The sequence below is a fragment of the Amblyomma americanum genome, chromosome 2 (genome assembly GCF_052857255.1).
Source record: "Amblyomma americanum isolate KBUSLIRL-KWMA chromosome 2, ASM5285725v1, whole genome shotgun sequence".
Taxonomy (NCBI): Eukaryota; Metazoa; Arthropoda; class Arachnida; order Ixodida; family Ixodidae; genus Amblyomma; species Amblyomma americanum.
Genome location: NC_135498.1, coordinates 170,446,227 through 170,465,121, shown reverse-complemented (window position 1 = coordinate 170,465,121; position 18,895 = coordinate 170,446,227). Strand labels below are relative to the sequence as shown.

At 48.1% G+C, this 18,895-nt stretch overlaps 1 protein-coding gene across 3 annotated transcripts in view; it reads left to right on the top strand.

Moving 5' to 3' along the window:
• Nucleotides 1-8,617, top strand: part of Wdr33 (WD repeat domain 33) — a 62,318-nt gene extending 53,701 nt beyond the window's left edge. For 2 of the 3 annotated variants that reach the window (XM_077655463.1, XM_077655464.1), the window contains exons 16-17: nt 4,842-4,990; nt 6,640-8,617. In XM_077655463.1, the coding sequence (XP_077511589.1) occupies nt 4,842-4,990; nt 6,640-7,050 (560 nt within the window). In that variant the 3' untranslated portion in view covers nt 7,051-8,617. The remainder of the gene's footprint in view (nt 1-4,841; nt 4,991-6,639) is intronic. The other variant, XM_077655465.1, reaches the window with a different exon arrangement.
• Nucleotides 8,618-18,895: the final 10,278 nt, after the last annotated feature.

Below are 18,895 nucleotides of genomic sequence, written 5' to 3'. Positions count from 1 at the left end.
CTTCTCAGCCACGTCGAATTTCCTGCACCGAATTTCCTGAGATGGCCTCGAAAACTGTTAGCAAAGCCCTCCGTTGCAACAGGCCGCCCGGACTGCTCACCCACTCTATTTTCACCTAGTCCAAAACGAATTCATCGCACATCCATCTTTCTTCGGGGACACGAATGATAATGCCATCTGGAAACTTTTCTTTTGGCAGCGGCTTCCTCTTGAACACCACACATCGTGGCAGCTTTCTGCATCGGCAGTAATGCACAGCATCACCGTGCACCGTTGCCATTCTGCACCGGTTGTATGCACAGAGATGTTTTTTGCACCTTTAAAATCAACTGTGCTATTTTCTGGTGCACCGAACCAGACATGTCATAGTTGTGCTTCCTTCCAAAGCTGCAATAATGCCTTCGGGCGGTGCAGGTCTCTGTAATAAATAAATTAAAGAAACGATGGAACTTCAACAGTTTGTCCTTGTGCGCATTGGGCAGCTTTTGGCACAGTGTCGTTGTGTGCCAAATGGAGAGTGTTGTGTTCCGGTTCATGATATGGTGAAGCCATCCCCTACTTTTAAAATTCGCAAGCGAGATGCCCTTGTTTCGAGCGATGGCAACGTTTTTCAGGCAGATCATCTCCGTTGACACTGCATAGCCGTTTTTCTTGTCGTCATGACGTACGCCACAAGTTCCTTTTGATGCTCCGGAAATTTGCACTGCTTCCTGCGGAATACTTTCCAGTTGCAGTTCGTACTAGTGAGCTGTTCTTTCTGGTTGCACCACGGATGGACACACTTCTCGTTGACCTAGAACTTGCATCCAGCCACCCGCTTGCCATGTTCTTCGGGCGTAAGCGACAACTTTCAGCTTGAAGGCCCAGGTGTACAAAATCAAATCTCTGCCCATTATCACCGAGCGGTAAACACAGGCCATGATCCACTGAACAACGCTGCACACAGCAAACACAACCACACCGACACACTGCCTAAGACCGCTGCACCACACAAAGAAAAAATGGCTCCCGGAGCGAAACGGTTGCACAAACAAGACCGCATCCCCACGTGATCTCAATGCACTGATTGAAAGCAGCTAGCGCCATCTAGTGTCGATTTGTGAAACTTCACTTTTGCTGGTGCTGGGCTACGAAAATACTTTTTTGCTCTAAATTTCGGCTCCAGAGTTAGGGATGCAGCCCTTGCACGGGGGCGGCCCTTACAGGAGTATATACAGTATTTCCTTCAGGGAAACAGGGTGCGGCCCGTATGCGGGAGCAGCCCTTACACGCGTTTATACGGTAATTGGTCATCTTAAAGAACATAGAGAAGGGAACAGGAGTTATAGGATAGGCTCTATACATCCATGTTTCATGCATCAGGTGCAATGCTGTGGAAGGTACGGAAGTAGTTGGCATGAAAAAATAAAGGGAGGCATGCTACTTCATGCTTGTTTTCTGGCCGAGTGGTCTAAGGCACTAGGAAGGGACCAGCAATAAGAGCGCATTTATTCCAGCTTATGACAAATGTATCATGTAAAAAGCCTGAAGGCAAGGCATTTACTTTTTCTCGCTCACCACAAGGGACGCACTACTTTTTGTTCGCGAATGTAGGTGGTGCAAACAAGAGTGCTAGCCTTGACAGCTTTGCACCTTTTGTATGAAACAGAGTATACAATCGACGACCGAAAATTCGGACGCCTGATTTTTCGGACATGCTTGATTATTCTGACTTTTTCGAGGCACGGCGACATGGTCCATAGGGCCAATGTATAAGAGCGCCTGAAATTTCGGACGCACCGCAACTGACTGTTCGATTTTTCGGACCTCGTTCGGACTCGCCACCAATACCCAAGCCGCCATATAATGTGTACAGTGGAACCTCATTACTACAAACTGCAGGAGAGATCGAAAACTTTATCTAATAAAACAAAATTCAAGCTTAAAGGGGGCCTCTTGCGATACTGAAATTTTGCGCGAGTCGGCACATTGCGCCTGCGTGGTGTCGAATTCGTACGCTTCTTGAACGTCTTCCGCCGCACGAACTTTTTTAAAAGCAGTCAGAGTTCTCGGAACTCATCTATGCCGAGTCTTTCGTTTCGAATACGGAAAGAGATAGCAGCGAAGGGCATGAGAGGCTTACGGCTTCGCGGAGACGGCGAGCGCGGAAGGAAATGGTGGTGTATTTTAAAGCAAGGTCAGCGTACCCGCGACAAAGTGCACCACAACCCTGGCTTTTCTATCGTAAAACTGTAAATAACTGGCGATTCGATGACAGGCAAGACACCCCTCATTATACGCAATGCATCGCAGGGTGCATATCACCGAATACTATGCCGATTTTGGCTCTGGTCGCTAGGGCTAATGACGGAGACCAACACCGACGGAGCGCTTGCTTCGTCCGTTTCTCGGTTCTTATTGTTTCACCATCTTCGTGTTCGCGTTCTGGGCCCATCGTACTGCGGGCAAAATGCAGTTCCCACAGCGGCGTGTTCGCTTTCCCGTTTAAACTTTGTCCCAGCCCGTGCATTCATCGGCGACATGCCGAGGGCAGCACACCCAAACCGAGCTCGTGAAAGCGGTCGTCGCCCGTCGTCTGTTCATGTGTCGCGCGGCGGAATTTAGTCATTAGGAGCTTTAGAATGTGTGCAACACAACTGACCTCTTCGTCTAGCATAATGGCAATAAGTTCGTTATTTTTTTCAGTGAAATTTGATTTTCCGGACTGCCTGATTTTTCGGTCGTTTTCGTGGTCCCTAGAGGGTCCGAAAAATCGGTCGTCGACTTTAGTTGTGATCTACACCAGTCATAATTGTCATGATCTAAACATCTAGCTAGTCATGACCTGCTCTAGACTTTAACTGAGATGGTTGATGTCTAGCGTATGCGCTTTCGCGTTTGTTCCTTGGTCCAAATTGTTTAGCGCCTTAGTGTGATACAACTCAAGAATAAAGTGGCAGACATTGCTCAGGGGAGACTCGCCAACCAATGGCATTGACTGACTGTCGTGGCATCGCAGTTAATCTCATTCACTGAGGCACTTGCCAGCCTCTTGTGACGTCATGCTAGGGGATTGACCACTTGACACAATGCCATGACAACCAGTTGATCCCATTGGATGCGGTTCGTTTTTGGTTTGTAACTGACTAACAGTATACAGCATAGACCGCTTATAACGCATTCCACGGGGGTCGGGAAAATCCGCATTATAGGCGGCACTGCACTGTAACCAAAACGTAGCTTTTCCATGCATTTGCATTCTCGCAATGGCCAGCCTACTTTTCAAAGTGCACCTGACAACGCATCAGGTGCACAACACTACAATCACAGGCAACAAAGAAGTTTATTTGACCTTTTCGTCGAAGCGTCGTAGTGAATGAAAGAACGGCGTTATTTTAGTCTGGCGCTGCAACTGAGCTGCGTTGCTAATGGCTTCAGCTTCAAAAATAGTGAGGCACTTGAGCGCTTGCTCGCTGAGGTTTCTGTGAGCGCAGTAGAAGCGCAGTTTGTTGCAACACTCTAGCGTGTCTTTGCACGAAACTTCTGCTGCACTTTCACACACTTCGTCAGCTTATCTTCGGATAGAGGCTTATCGCGTCCACACACTGCTGTCACGATGTCTTCATATGTGGCGGCTACTTCACACACAATGCCGTCGGGGTCGCTGCCGACGAAGACGAGCTTATCTCATGCCAATCCTTGAAACGCTGAATGCAACCGTTCAATGCGTTGAAACCATCATGTCCCAAAACGTTTGTGAGGCACCTGGCCTTGGCTTGCAGTATCAAGCCACTCACAGGAACGCTCCGGGCCAGGACCTCGCGAAACCGTTCAAACAAAGCGACGAAATCTTCGTAATTTGACGCACTAATCCGCTTCCTTGCAAGCGACGCAGAGTTTTCCTGCATCTGTTGTCGCAACTTGTCACTGTTCTTCCAAATGGCAGACACAGTAGCGTCGGCGACACCATACTTTTTTGCCACCATAGCCTTTTTCAAACCGCTCTCAACATCCCTCACAATGCTCAGCTTGGTTTCGAGAGCTTGCTGTTTCCTGGCTTTCGGAGGAGCAAACGCCATTGGAACTGAAGATAGCCAAGGCTGGTAGACTTGCTCACGTTGTCAGCTGACTTGCCTACAATGTCAACTTTTCGCTGTATGCGACGACACATATCTCGCTCATGGGCTCAGGCGTGACAAGATGCTGCCGCATGCATGAATGGTACGAGCAACGCTTGCAGCGTCATGCCATGCCCTCGCTGCCACCGCTGCGGCCGCCACCCCAGCATGCTCGTCTGGCCGTGCCATCACGAGCTTTCAAGTTTTGTCCAATCAGTGTGCCCAGCGGAGGCGCATCAGACACTGAGAGGAAAAATGCCTGCTTTGCGATTTATTTTTTTTTTTTTCTATACTCTTCTGCCTTCAGCCTTGCCTTGAACCACACAGACAATGCTCCCTCGCCCCGCCTGTTGCCCCCTTCTTGTGCAATCTGGGAAGCACGATCCTCGCGCCTGCCGGTACCACCCATTGGTACACAGGCCACCAGGCTTTCCGGAACCCACACTATATGCAGTCTTCGCTTATGTGCTGCTGCATATTAAGTGGTACGCCAATACATTGAACTCTATGGGAAGCGAAGCAGTTGTCACAAAAAAACGGTATATAATGCGGTCCCACATTATAATTGGTTACGTTATAAATGGTCTTAGCTGTAATAAGTAGTGTCTCACTCCTCTCGGAAATGTGCTCAACTAGCGTTTGTCTCGGGTTATGCGTGGTAGCTGCTGAGTGATGGTGAATTTGACATTCTTGCTCAGTGCATCATCTTTTTTTTTTTTTTTGCCTTGCTCCCACGGCTCGCAGTGCCAATGGGCTTCCGTCCTCAAGGGCTGCTCCCCATGAGTGGCAGCCAGGACCAGGGCCAGTTTCAGAGGCCTAGTGGTGGCGGCGGCGAATGGCGCAACATGGGCGACCCCGCCAACAACCAGATGCCAGGGCAGCCTCAGCTCAGGGTGAGTGAGAAGCGATGCGAGTGTTGTCGTGCCACTTCTTAAAGCAGAACGTCGAGTAGCATGGAAAACAAATTCCTGCTCACCCGTAGTCACTCAAAAAATTCACGAGTATCTTCGAAATTTAAAAACCGTGTGAAAAGACCATTGACTGTGTCCCATGTCACCACTGCTCTTTATTAGTGGGTTAAGGTACATTGTGCTGTTGTGTTCTTTCTCGTCCCATGATTCTGCGCTGGTTTATTACTGCATTAGCTGTGTAGTCCTCTTCCGGCAAAAAAGCCGTGTGAGTGCGCACATACGTGCACGCGAGGGAAGAAGCCTCCAGCCTAGCTGATCAGAGCACCTTCCGAGCCCAGAAGATGCCTCCTCCAGAGCACCCTCCGGAGCACTCTTGATGGGTGCACCTCTGGGCATCCACTAGTAGAAGCACATCTCCCACCTACCAGCCTGCACCCACCACCCACCCATTTCCACCCTCCAGAAGCTCCTCCCACTGCCCACCTTCACCCTTCAGAAGTCTCAACTCATCGGAAGCCCACAAGCAGTGGAATGAAAAGGCGACGCCAAAATTCAATTCAAAGACTCAGTGGGAAGGCGATCAGTGTAGAAAAAAAATCTACAGGCATTGCTGCTGACGAAGGTTTTTTTTTTATCACAACAAATGATTGCCTGTGCATTGTTTCTTTCATTTTAATACCAGTACAGGACTAATTGCATTCAAAACTCTTCCTGCAATACCAGGTTGCCCGTGTACTGTACTTTCTTGGAAGGGCATGCAAAACAGACAAAGACACCACACACGGAGGATGCAGAGAGCACTGTAACCATCTTGCGCTACGTTTCATCGGAATGTGATACGCAAGTAGACAGATGTGAATTTATGGGGATTGGGTGGAAAGGTTTTTTTCCCTTTACTCCAAGCAAGAAATTGCACACAGGAAAACCATGCCGAGTCCCATTTTTGCAGCGAAAAAAAGTTCAAGAAATACAGGGCCCAAATGTGACCTGTCCCTCCAAAGAGCGACCCGTGAATCTGCCCCTGCGACTAGGGCAAGTGTAATTTATAATTGTTTGAGAGGGAAGCCTCAATTCCCTCGCTAGGCAATGTTTCGACCAGAGGACTTCTTTTAGTTTGGCCCGATATGAACACAAGTCCTTTCATTGAACCGTTGGCCAGTGGTCTGAACATTCCCCCCCACCCTTGTTCATTTTGTGCTGTCAAGAATATCATCTGTTGCGCCCTCTCTCTGCCTTGTTATAGTGCATGCTTGTAGTATATTCAGCTCGCCTAAGAAGGCTGCAAATTTGTTTTAATTATGCAGAGTTGTATTGAGGGGAGGCTCCTTTATACACTGTACTTTGACTAGGGAAGGCAAGCGTAGCAGGGGGCAGCAGAAGGTCAGGTGCACAGATGAGATTAAGAAGCTTGCGGGGATACGGTTGTTGCAGCTGGCAGAGGACAGGGTTAAATGGAGAGACATGGGAGAGGCCTTTGCCCTGTAGTGGACGTGCTCAGGCTGATGATGGTGATGATGAAAGCTTCATCATCATCGAGTTAATGAAGTTCGAATTAATGAGATTTCACTGTTTGGTCAGCCACCTTAAAAGTGCTGCAATACCCTTAAGTCCGTGTTACTCTTCTTGTGCAGCAGCAGTTCCAACAGCAGCCACAGGACGGCAGTACCGGCGGCGACGACGGAAGCTTCTTCCAGCCACCGCCGCCGCAGCAGCAGCAGTTCTGGCGTGGCGGCGGCAGCCCACACAAGCGAGGAGGAGGTGGTGGTGGCAGTGGCGGTGGTGGCCACTGGTATCAGGGAGACAGTGGACCCCCCGGGCAACAGCAGGAGGGCCTCAAGCGACCCTGGGGCGCCGACGATGGGGGCGCCGAGGGGGGCACTGCAGGACAGCCGCCCGCCAAGAGGGGCGGTGGCGCCGGCTGGGGAGGCCGAGGGGGCGGCTTCGGGCGTGGCTTCGGCCGGGGCGGATTCCGCGGCGGGCGAGGGGGCTTCCGCGGAGGTAGGGGTGGAAGGGGAGGTGCCAGGGGAGGGGTCGGCCACTGAAGACGCATGGGCAATGGCAAATTGCAAGATGGTTTTTGGACATTGTTTCATCCTGTGTGTCGGCCTGCCAGTCAACATCTTTTGCTTTTGTCTTCTCAGTCGTGGTGGTGTGCGAAGAGTGTGGGACCCGGTCCACATCTGCATCTACTTGTGCGCCTCTGTGTCGACTTGTCAATCAGTGAACGAAAAGAGAACGGTGCTGAAGTGACGCGTATGAGCCCAATGTTGGCCCGTGAATGCATCAGCTGTAGTTGAGATTTGCTTGCAGGTGATTATGAAAGGAAAGCATAACCAAGAGGAACATGAAATGCTAACTGGACTTGACTTCTTGTTCAAGGCTTCTTTAAGTGACATACGTTTGTTCAAATCTACAAGGTTCAATACAAAATTACCTGACTGCTGCACATGGCTGTGCTCCTTTCTGTAGTGTGTCATTTTAGAAATATATTGCCCATTCATTTCTGTTTGTTGGCTCGCGGAGCTCCTCGGCATATGTTATAATTGTGTTGCAATTTGCCGTATTTTGGCACTGATGTCACTATTTTAGACGAATTGCTGATTATGTTTCAAATGGTTCTCTACAGAGCCAGTGAATGCCGCATTGTGATGTAGTTAGATAGCCGCTGCCGGGCTTGGAGAGAAAGTTGGCATGTTATTTGAATGCTTGTTAGGCAAGCATCTGAGCTGCAAAGTCATAATTCTTTCATATGCCAACCATTGTTTTGGGATGGGGAAGTGTGTTGTGTGCATTGCGGCCTGTCTGTACTTTATTAGTGATGCAACGGCACTTCCGTCCAAAATGCAGGCCTGATAGATTTTCTCTGTGTTAATCATTCTGAAGTGTATTACGTTCATGAATTTGTGGCGTTCCATGGCTCATGAAATAGTGTCATTGTTAGCGAAATCAATCGTGAAGATATGTGTAAAGGAATGCATTTGGCTGGTTGCAACTGGGTTGGCAAGCCTTTTGATTTGGTGCCTTGGTTAATGCCCCCCTTGTAAGCGGACATTGTGTACAGTTGTTTTTGTTTTGATCCCATGTGGTGAGAAAGTACTGCTTTGAACTCTAAGATATGCGTCAAAGTTGCCACATCAGTCGCAGAGGTGCTACCTTCATCACAAAGGTGTTGGCACGCACACAATTATCCGGATGCCGATAGTACGGAACTGGGACAGCCTTGCATCAAGTTGAAACTGGAGTCCTGACTTTAGTGCATTGTGTTGGTCTCTTGCAAGCATCCAACGAAGCTCCGTGAGCAAGTCTGTGCCGTGAATCGAGTGCGCCGGTACTTCACCGCTTGAGCCATTGCCATGAGCAGTCAATGGAATGAACACACGTCAAGTACCAACAGTGTTGAGGACATACGAATGCAAGTTGTGCCAGGAAGGCCTGTGTGCAGTTAGTCTTCATGCGAGTGTGAGTTGAAGTGTTCATAGGCGAGGAACAGAGTTGCACATTCATCTGACATCTGTGTGTGTGTGTGTGTGCGTGTGACTTGCTTAAGGCTGTGGTTTTACATCCTTGAGGTAATGAAATAGGAATGCACATTTTTTTCTTCTTTTCTTCTGCTGGCTGTGTGCTTGTGTCATCTATTTCTTTCATGGTGAACACGTACTTCACACCACTGACTGCTGGTGGATGGAACTGCAGCAGAGAGGTGCCTGCCACCCTTACATGTGGCCAGTTGACATTAACGGCTCATCGACTGATGCAGAAGAATATGCATACTTTGAAACCCTTTAAAGCAGGCTTCTTTGGAGCTCAGTTGGCACATCCTCATCAAGGCGGCACATCTGCAGTGAGGAAAAAGTTCCTAGTCGAGGATTCAGGAAGTGAGCACTTTTCACGGTACAAAATTGGAGAAACGAACGCCACTTGACGACATTGTCAAGTGTAACACTACAGTGGAAATGACACACACCTAGATAAAGGCGTGTTATTTTTTTGCACAATTTCTCCACACTTTGATAATATGATATACCTTTGCAATACATTTTTTTATAAATAAGTTTAATGTGTTAGCATGTGTAGCGTAAAGCTTTTCTGAGGTTGCCGTCTGGTCCACACGTCTCATGCTCAGAGTAATCCCTTGTGAAACTCTTGGGTTTTTACGTAAAATGACACAGCCGGAAATGGGCCACTAAGGTGGCAGCAAGTCCAACAGCTGTACACCCAAGTTCTATAGCCCCCCATTCAAGCTGCATGCAGTGTAGTGACCGAACAAAAGGGGTGTATGTTACAAGCCCTCACATCTTTTCAATGGCAGCTCAATGCTGGACTTCATCATTGCAATTCGGATGTGTTCAGAGCCACAGAATGAAATGAGGAATGTTGCACAACAACATCAACATCAGTCGGGTTCGACATCAGTCACATTTGCACTGAGAGAAGAAAAGATTGTTAGCTCATTGTATTAAGCACTGAGCAGGTTGGTGCCAGCCAGGCACACCAGGAGGATGAGGAGGAGAAGAGAGAGTTCCAAACTATTACATTCATGCGCATGTGCTTTCTGATTGATAATATGATTAGAAGAGAGTGACGACAGGTGCGTAATGGAGGGTGAACAATCTGCGCAGTACCATGCACAACATTAGTGCATGCATAAAAAGTCGCTCTTGAAATGCCTGATGGCGCCAAGGAGAAGGGGTTCTTTGCGCATAATAGACAAAGTAGCTATATGCTTTGGCAACATTGGACGTGCCCCGTTTGCTCTTCACTCACATTTTTTGGCCACCTACAGAAAGGTAGGTATTGTGGTGGCTGTACAAACAACTCCTGCCACATTCAGCAGTAAGCCAGAGACTGCTGTTTCTCTTTGGGCGATAGCGTATGTCCTCTCTGTAAATTTGTTTAGCAACGGAAAACAGCCTACCGAGAGTGTCAAATGATCCAAGCGACCAGCTCAAGAAGTTGTTAAGCTGCACTTGCGGTAGTAGCTGGGCACATAACGCAATGGACTTTGCTTGTGGTAGAGCTTGTGGTGCAATCATCTTCTGCACAAAACAAAATCCAGTGTAGGCACAAAATTGGAATCTGACAGCACAAGGTATACAGCAGAAACCAGACTAAATGTGGTAGAATTTCAATACGATAGTGGCTGATATGAATTTTTGGATGATGCAAATTTGTAAAATTTCCTGGCTGGAGTGCATTCCATGCAATGTGTTGAATTTTGGATGCTCCAAACACTCCCCCACACTACAAATTATACGCATTCGCGGGACACGAACACACCCATGAGCACCAAGTGCTGCTGCACATTGCTGACTCTACGATCTGCAGTAGCAGTGAGCGATGCCACACGGGCGTCAATCCAGTCAGCTCTAAATAGATCTATGTGAATTCATTTCCCGTGCTTTTGCATATGAATTTTGTTCATTTTGGACGGTACGAATATTTTTCGCGACTCCGTGAGATTCATCTCATAAAGATTCTACTTTATAGCTTTTGGCACGCATTATTATTACTTTCTATGTCAATTGCAATGCATGCGAAGTGAAATAACTGAGATTTCTCGATTTATGGTAAATCAATGTGTCTTTACACAGAGCTGCCAGCTTTCGCAAACATTCAGTGCACTTTGTTCTGTGCTTTGATGGATATCTGTTTCAATTCTCAGCACCTTTGCAATCACGCTGAGCTGCTACCAAGAGATTGTGCATTGCAGATCATGTTGAATGCAATGGTACATGCTTTTGTCAGTGATTCATGTATGAAGCAGAACAAGGTCAATCGCAGATGTAGTGGTAACTCTGCTGCAATGGCTTCTGAAATCTCGTAACTGCTGAAATGTGAAGTTGGAGCTCAAGGTCCTATTTAAATTTAGTGCGAGACATTGCATGAACCATGAGTGTTGAGGGATGCCCAAGTTCTAAGCTTAACAAAGACTCAATGCACAGAGTATAGCACCACTGCATGCATTTTGTGCAGTTTTTATTTCACAAAGGTGCAAACAACGCGACACACTTTTATCTTTCAAGATTCTGCTGCACCACAGTAGTTGAAAGGTGGCTGTGCTTCATCATGGCTGCTTTCCTTGCGAGTGCATAGTGATGGCCGGTGGATGGAAGCTGGTTGGTTTCCCCACTGACACTTCAAGAGCAGAGCAAGTAGGAAGGCATGACGAGTTAATGGAATATTCAGGACAGCCTTCGCAGCAAAGCACATGAAGACAGTTTGCTGAGGTAAGAATTAATGGCACAGTGTTAATACTTCCGCCCCATGTTAAGAAAGAACTGCCAAAGTAAAATCAGTGAAAAAAATTCACCTGTATCACTAAAATGCCCACCTGCGCATACCCCATCAGGGTTTAAAGGGGCCCCGAAACACATTTTCAGTGCATTGTTTTGCCCGTTGGTTGCATAGAAGGAGTTATAGTGATGCTATTAGCATCGGTCGTACCGCGTATACTCCTGTTTTTAATATATTAATTAGCTCGCAAAAACAAATTCATGGCGCTGATGGTGTCGCCATACAGTGGCGGTTTTTAGCATCGGATATCACATCACAGATGGCGAGCTTTATGATTGGACAAAGAGTAAATATACTGCAAATTGTGTTGATAACTAGAGATACGTTTTGTCAAGTTTTTGTGTTCTATATTACATTAACAAAACCAATTTGTTTGCCCTAGATAAAAGCACTGTAAAGCAAGTAAAACAAAATTACGCCACTAGAGGCTCTGGCTACTTTTTGCATCGACGGACTTTGCTCTTCTTTGTAAACATCCTACGACCTAGCACTAACACTTATGGGAACTCTCTATGTATCTGAAAGCGGCTTTGCAGAGTTGATCCGATGGAGCCATTGCACTCTATAAGCGTTCGTTTCAGTCACAAGGAATGATGCGTTCAGTTCACATTTAGCACAGTGCGCATCTTCAGCTTGTGGAGGATCACCGGGCGGCGGCGCCAGATGGCGCCACGTTCCCGTCAACAGCGCGCGCTCCTTCCATACCATGAATATGTTGTCTAGGAAGCGTTTGTAAAAAGCCGTTTTTGTTGGGCATGAGCGGATAAACTCCGATTCAATGCTATGCATATATATGTTGGCATAGTTTGGGGCCATTTTCGTTCCCATAGCGGTACCACTCGTTTGTAGGTAAAAGGAGTTGTTGAATTAAAAAAAGTGGAGCTTGAGGACCAGATCAGTAAGTGCAGCGATGGTACTTTGGCTAGGAGCATCATCGTTTTTGTGTTTTCCATAGGATGCGACCAGAATCGGATGCCATCATCATGCGGTATGTTTGTGTACAGAGACACTACATCAAGGGTAACTAAATATATATATGCAAAGTTGAGAGACGCTTCATTTAGACAGATTTATTTGGAGTCGACATTTCGGACAGAGCCTGTCCTTTCTCAAGACTGAAGTTACAGCGATCTTCCTCCCGTTCTTGAGGAGTTGTAATTGGCACACATGTCCGCCACATGAAAATAGCAACAAGCAATCGGGTGCTGGAAAGAAGATGGGCAGAAAAGAAAAATACTAGAAAAGGGAGAAAGAGTAATAAATAGAAAAAGAAAACGCGCTGTCGCACCCTGTCCACCGAAAAGCCGCTGGGAGCGTGCAGAAAAAAAAAAGAGAAAGAAGAAAAGGAAAACGAGGAGCGGGAGGGGAGAATGGTCGCCCCTCAAGGCAGAGCGGCGGCGAGTACAGAAACAGACGGTGGCGGATTCGCGGAGATGCGTGTACTCGCGTGCCCCTGGCCAAAACGTGTAAAAAAAAACAGAATAAAGCGCAGACATGGCAGGACACTTCCCTGGAGCCTCTTCGGCAGGAATAGTCAATGTGGAATCAGCGGCGCAGTTTGCTTAAGTAGAGACATGTGCACTGTGCATGCAAACACAAAAAATAAAAATAAAAAAGGCGACAAAACATCCGAGTTCGGGAAAGTGTCGGGGGGTAAACGTGAATGGCGGGAGCATTTAGGCAAGGGTTCTTCAACTGCACCCCGCTCGGCAAAGTGGTCGAACTGGGTGGGGTGGAGGTAAAGATGCGCTTCTTTATCCCGCGCACGCTGTCACAAACGTGGGGAATTCTGAGAAAACTAGAGAAAATGTGTCTGTCCCTAACCGGACATGACGTCATTAAAAGTCACGTGACCATGACGTTAGAAGCGTGACGGCATTTTTTTTTTGGGCCAATCAGCGTTTCCAGCCTACCGACCCGCAATATGGTAAAAGAATGCAGCGCGAAAAAAACAAGGACGAACAGAAGTGGACAGGACAGGGCGCTGACTACCAACACATTTATTCAGAAAGATGAGCCGCTTATATAACGCAGTCCAACACCCACGTGACCAAGAAAATAGCAAACGCGTTCAACTATCTAATACAAAAAAACTAAACGAAGTACACAATATCAAAGTGATACATATCTGGGTAACGCAAAGTCAGCCAAGAACCGATAAAACCGAGAGGACCACGACAAACCGTAAGGTGCACGCATGGAAAATGAACAGTCAGCGACCTTTGCCGCCAATGCAGCACGAGGCAAAACGAAGACGAAAATAACAAAATAGTCACCGAACAATAAGTAAAAGTCGAAGCTAAAAGCAGGGTCGGGGCCAAACGCATAACAAAACAATACAAAACGCAACGCAAAAGCTGAGTCAACCGTTCACAGTCAAACTGAGTCAAAAAAAGTTGAAAGTTCTCTAGAACAAGAATTAAAAGCAGACGTGAATAAAAAAGACGTGTTTATAGTGGGCCTAGAAAACTGGACTCCTTGTCTGTAAGTAAAATCGAAGGCGTGCTGACGCGCTTGTCCTTGCTCGCCGTGACCAACCAGCGCGCTAGGGGCGATGGTTGGCGGTATAGCAGTAGCGGTACGCGTTATGCTAAATGTCTGATGTCTTGCGCAGGCTGTCACACCGTCGCAGAATCTCGGGCTCGAGTTCGGATCCATAAGGGAATGTCACTGATCAGTGTTCCCTTCTGCGCCGTCGTGGTGACGATGAAGCATCGCTGGATCAGCTGGGCGTTCACATGCTTGTTGTAACCATGCAAACGGCGCAGCCATCCTTGGCATGAACGAGTTAGAGAACAGGCAAACATGGTGTGTAAAGGCTGTTTTGATTGGAAAAGACTCGGTCTGTGCGCACGACGTCGTGATCTTGATCCGGAAAAGGTATGCGCACGACGCGGCGGTGGCGGCGCGTACTCGACGAAGGCTGTTCGGGTTCGGCTGCCGAGCCCGTGCCACCTACTCCGGCACCAAACATGACGCGCAGACGGTCGCGGAGACTGCTTTCTCGTCGCAGTCACGTTACTCAAATCGGCGGCCGGACGGCTCGACGTTGTGTGCCGCTACCGCTGCCCATGCTGGCGATATATACTGATCGATCGCGGGTGCGGTCAGCGCCGTGATGGTCGCCCGCTTCCTTGTGCACATCGAATTTTCCTTTGCAAACATAATCGGCCGCAGCAGCAGCGGACTTACGAAAGCCGGATACATGCAAATTGAGTTTGGACCCCCCCCCCCCAGGCACGTACAGGAGTTTCGGTTACGACTTATGCCACACACTGCACTTTTACTTAATGAAAAGAAATAATTATTACTGTTCCTTCTGATAATTTTCCGGAAAATTGTAGTTCTACTTTACCACTGTTTCCTCGCATGCCTGTGCTTTTTCATTGCGAACTACTAGAACTTATGTGACAGTCTTCAAAACTTAAAGTAGCATGCATGTACTTCACACGGCTCCACGATTCCAGGAAGGCAGCCACTTCACCGAACAGAGAATGTAGCACTGCTAGAAAAACAGTTATAAGCTGCTGTCGTACAGTCTATGACTGCTGTTAAACGTGATAAGGAGCACGAACCTAAGATCGAGTTCCGCGCGCGAGTCAGCCCGACGACGATTAGGGTCGGGGTATATTACTGTTGTAAGGCGTGTCAGTTCTGACTCTGAGCAATACGGCACAAGCATGGCGTTGCGGCGGCCGAGCCAAACATTCTTCAACAGCAAAGGGACGTCAGTTAATTCTGATTCGGGCAATACGGCACGAGCACGGCGTTGTGCTTTCCAGCGCAACTGTCACGAATCTCGCTGCCAGCAATTCGGGTACCCCCGTAAAAGCGGAAAAGAATTGCCACCGCACATCGCTTTATTTAGATTGCAACGCCAGCAGCAGCTCACGACGGCGCGCCAAGCAGCAGTACGTCCGGCCGCCGATTTTAATCGAGTAGACGCGGCGGCCGGCGACCGAGCCGAACATTCTTCGAGCGCGCGCCGCCACCACCGCCGCTGAGGGCGCTAAGGTCGCGTCGTGTGCATACCTTCTCCGGTTCAAGATCACGACGTCGTGCGCACAGACCGAGTCATTGGAAAAACGCTAAGGCGCCCGTGTGCTGTGCGATGTCAGTGCACGTTAAAGGTCCCCAGGTGGTCGAAATTATTTCGGAAATCACTAGCCTGCCAGACAACAACGGTGTATGTGGACGCAGCCACATACCCCAGAAGGACGGGACAAAACAACCCCAACGCGGTAGCGGCTCTGATAAACTCGGACATGCGGGAAATCATCAGCGCGTCGCTACGGGACTGCACGGTAGTCGAGGCTGAAGAAGTGGCCGTCGCTCTAGCGGCAGCGGAGGGCTGCCGGACTAAGCGATCCTTAACAATACTAACCGACTCTCAAACGGCATGCCGAAACCTCATGTTAGGCAGAATAGGTCACAGAGCGCTCCGCATACTCCGCTGTGGGGACCGACCCAAACAAAGCACAGAAGAAGAACCAATAAAACATACGATGGTATGGACGCCGGGACACGCAGGAGTGGAAGGCAACCAAGCGGTCGACAGGGTAGCTCGAGGGTACACTTTCTACCGAGCTCCCTCCACAAGCGACCTCGAGGAAGCCGAACTTGTCCCTAGAGATTACTCGGCAATCTTAAACCACTACAAGGGCTGCAGGAAACGGTATTCCCCACCACATAAATCTCTCTCCAGGGAAGACGCCGTCGCCTGGAGGCTGCTACAGACGGGCTCATACCCGAATGTAAATACACTCAATAAAATACAACCCACACAATACACAGACAAATGCCCATGGTGCCATGAAACACCCACGCTCTATAACGTACATAACGTGGGCCTGCCAGAAAATAGAGGTGGCACCAAAAATACCAAACCCGAGTGCGGAGCAATGGGAAGGATTAATGCTCTCCAGCGACCGTCAGGACGTCCAACTTGGGCTAATCCGGCGAGCACAGCTGGGAGTGGCATCCAGCGGAGCCCTGGGCTAGGGGCATACGACCATTGCTAAGAAGAAGGACGACACACCTGACTCCGCCAAGTTGCTACTCTCTAGAGCTCAATAATACGTTTTCCTTCCTTCCTCCCGGAGCCCTCCACTACGGCACCTCTTCTTCCTTTCTTCTTTCACTCCCTCCTTTATCCCTTCCCTTATGGCGCGGTTCACGTGTCCAACGATATATGAGACAGATACTGCGCCATTTCCTTTCCCCCCAAACCAATTATTATTACTGTTTTGATTGGTCGCTCTCGGTGTCGTCATTGGAAGAGTGAAATGGGAATGGGAAGCCGCGCGAAAATAAGTTGAGGGCAGCATTTTGTTTGCTTGTATTTTGAAATTTCTTTGAATAACTCCCGTTCCTATGCATCGATTCTCGTAATTCTTTTTGAGTCAGCATCTGTGCGACATAAAGAATCCATCTGAAGTGTAACCGGCATCCGTTCAAGCGGTGTTTCGCAGCCCCTTTAAAACTGAAAACTGGGTAGGGGGGTTGGAGGGGGTTGGTGCGCAAGCTGCCAACAGAACAGTATAGAAGCCACAAATTTCAATTTTTATTCTTGGTACTTTAATTTGCCTCAAATTATATTTCTATAGTTTTTGCTGGGGCTTCGTCAGGTGCTGAAGCTAAAGGGAATTATGATATTAAGGTATTGTATTTCTAGTTGAAGCAAGACATGCAGTTTGCATTTAGGAATTGTAGGTTTGTTATACATTTTCAGCTACACCTACCCATAAGATAACCAGTAAGTTGCTCTACTGGCTCCCTGAGAGATAGCGCTAAGCAGACAGGAACCCAAGGGAAATGGAGGCTGTGTGAAGTAAGCACAGGTGCTTCACCAGCATCTACTTTAAAAGCATTAGTTACTGCATTGAATGCATCTAAAGTCGTGGTTCTGGCAGTCTGGATGTGACTAGGTAGTATGAGAGACTGTTGTCCCTTGCAGTGAATGCACTTCAACACCAGTGAGAGAGACCAAGTCCAGAAGAGTGGTAGTATGACCAAGTCCAGAAGAGTGGTAGTATGTGTCGTATGACAATAGAAGAATGCTGGTTTATGCAGCAGCGTCGACAAGTTGGCTTAGTTAATGATTATACTTTGGAGGAAAATCTGGAAGTTAGATGTGCTGATCTAAGTTGCAGCACTGGGATTCTTAAACAAATCCCTCAATAGGCTCAATTCAATATAATTGTATGCTGAACTTGAACAGGCATGCACAGCTCTAGGCAGCCCATGAGGTGTCAGTGTGAACTCAATTTATTTCCCAAAAAATTCTGGCTGGCTGTTTGACTAAAAGCTGTAGGTATACAGCTTGACGAGGCCCAGGCATGCTGCAGCCGTTGCAAGGAACAGGGGCAGACTCAGTTCAAAATCGTTACATGCACAAAAAAAAGGAGCAGATTCAGTTGAAAATATTTACATACACAAAATAAAAATAAAAAGCGAACACGTAGTCATGTTACAGTTTTCACAAAAACAGGTCAGTCAAAAAGCACAACATCATCATTAATGAAAATACGGAAGTGCAAAAAACAAATTTGCAAAAAAACATACAAGGGAACAGTTGCAATGTCAGGGCATGGTCTTTTTAAGAGTGAAAGCTCAAAATCTCTTGGTTAAGGGCCCCACACAGGCTTGCTCACCCTAGTATTTGAATTGCCAAGTTAAACCTCGTTTTGGTTCCTACCCGCGAGTCACTTCATTACCGACTCTGCTCATTGGGAGGCTCTATTGCTCAGCCCCGACCCGGGGATACAGATCAAGCTCCTCCAGCTGGCTGAAGACGTCGCCGCTGCCCAAGGGATAGCGGCCGCCGTTTAAGCGGGGGGCGACTTCGTGTCGCTCCTCTATATCCGCTGGAAATAAAGTTTCACAACCAACCAACCTATGTGCCACTGTCACAAAAAAAAAAAAACGATCGGCTGCTGTTAGACACTAACCTAACTGCTGTGTACACCTGCGTTAACAGACTTATGCAGATAATAAACAGTACTCCACTGCAGCAGTTAGGAGAATGTAAGTCGACCCCCCAAATCACATTTCCGAAAAATAACTAAAGGAACTTCAGAGGTTGTTTAAGCTTATGAATAGTTAAACGCGATAGCATTACCCAGCGGCCGCCGTTTATCGGCTGCCGCGCGCGGGCGTGCCCGTGGGCACATTCCAAAACGAAAATGTATTAGTCACTGGACTACTCGTCCACACTTGCGCCATCGTCCTCACTCGCGCTGCCATCGTGATCGCTGCTGCGGTCCCACAGCACGTCGTTATAACGTCGTCGTCCAGCGAAATCCCGCACTTCGCAAACAGCCACATCACGACATCGCGTGGAACAGCTGAAAATTTTCCTCGCTGCAGCTGCCACACCTGTATCACCCGTTGCGAACATCGAACTTGCGGTCCGGCGCTACAGTGCCTAGCTATTCTAGTTTCTTTGTACCGGCGCGCGGCTGTTCGTTTCTTCGGCGTAAAAAATGGCAGCCATCTTGAATGTAGCCGTGAACAAGCGCCGGTCGCTTGCCGGACCTGGAGCACAAACGATAACTGACGAAGCACATTAAAAACTTGTGAAACGCGGCCGGC